The sequence below is a fragment of the Geospiza fortis genome, unplaced genomic scaffold (genome assembly GCF_000277835.1).
Source record: "Geospiza fortis unplaced genomic scaffold, GeoFor_1.0 scaffold98, whole genome shotgun sequence".
In the NCBI taxonomy this organism is placed as follows: Eukaryota; Metazoa; Chordata; class Aves; order Passeriformes; family Thraupidae; genus Geospiza; species Geospiza fortis.
In genome coordinates, this window is record NW_005054306.1 from 3709397 (window position 1) to 3710130 (window position 734).

General features: G+C 55.3%; 1 protein-coding gene across 1 annotated transcript in view; it reads left to right on the plus strand.

Annotated features, from left to right (window-relative positions):
- Positions 1-356: 356 nt before the first annotated feature.
- CDC40 (cell division cycle 40) overlaps positions 357-734 on the plus strand; it is a 37931-nt gene continuing 37553 nt past the window's right edge. The window contains exon 1 of the mRNA XM_005418499.2: positions 357-731. Within this exon, the coding sequence (XP_005418556.2) occupies positions 357-731 (375 nt within the window). The remainder of the gene's footprint in view (positions 732-734) is intronic.

Genomic DNA, 734 nt, shown 5'->3' on the forward strand with positions numbered 1-734 from the left:
AAAGGTCTTGGTGTGGAAATAAGGGGGACTTATTAGGTAAAATCTTGTTCTAGCATACAAAGACATAGCATACCTGTGTCTAACAGAACAGATCATAATGCAGCACCTTGCTCCACTCCACACTATCAACACTTTCTATATGCCCTCTACGTTTATTCTAGCCTTTTTTTACAAACAAATAAAATCAAGTGATACCTTCTCAAGCTAAGAAAACAAATGTTTCAAACCGTGGCTGCTGAAAAGGATGGAAAATTCAAAGTAGAGCATTTAATCGGATTAAATGCCACTGTGTCACAATTAGATGTCACTGTGTGCTCACTTTAATTCCGAAAGCACATGCAGATCGAAGGGAAGTCATGGCACTGTACGGCTCCAGGTGCGAGCAATGCACACACCTGGCGGCACAGCCAGCCCATCCTCGGCCGCCGCTCCGTCCTTCCCATTCCTCCCGTCCGCGGGCGCGCAGGAAGGCGATCAGGAGCGGGCTGGGAGAAGTTGGAACCTACGCGCTTCTCCTCGCTCCCGGTCATCCCCCGCGATCTCCGAGCCCTCCTAACAATGGTAGCAGTGTTCCAGCGGGCAGCTCTGCCCTGGAATCGGACCGAATCCCCCAGCGCTCCGACCGGCGGTCCCGCCGCCCGTCCGCACCTCTGCCCTCGCCAGCGCCGGTCCCCGCGGCGGGAGGGGACGGGAGGGGACAGGAGGGGAGGGGGCGCCTCTCCCCGCACCTGGCG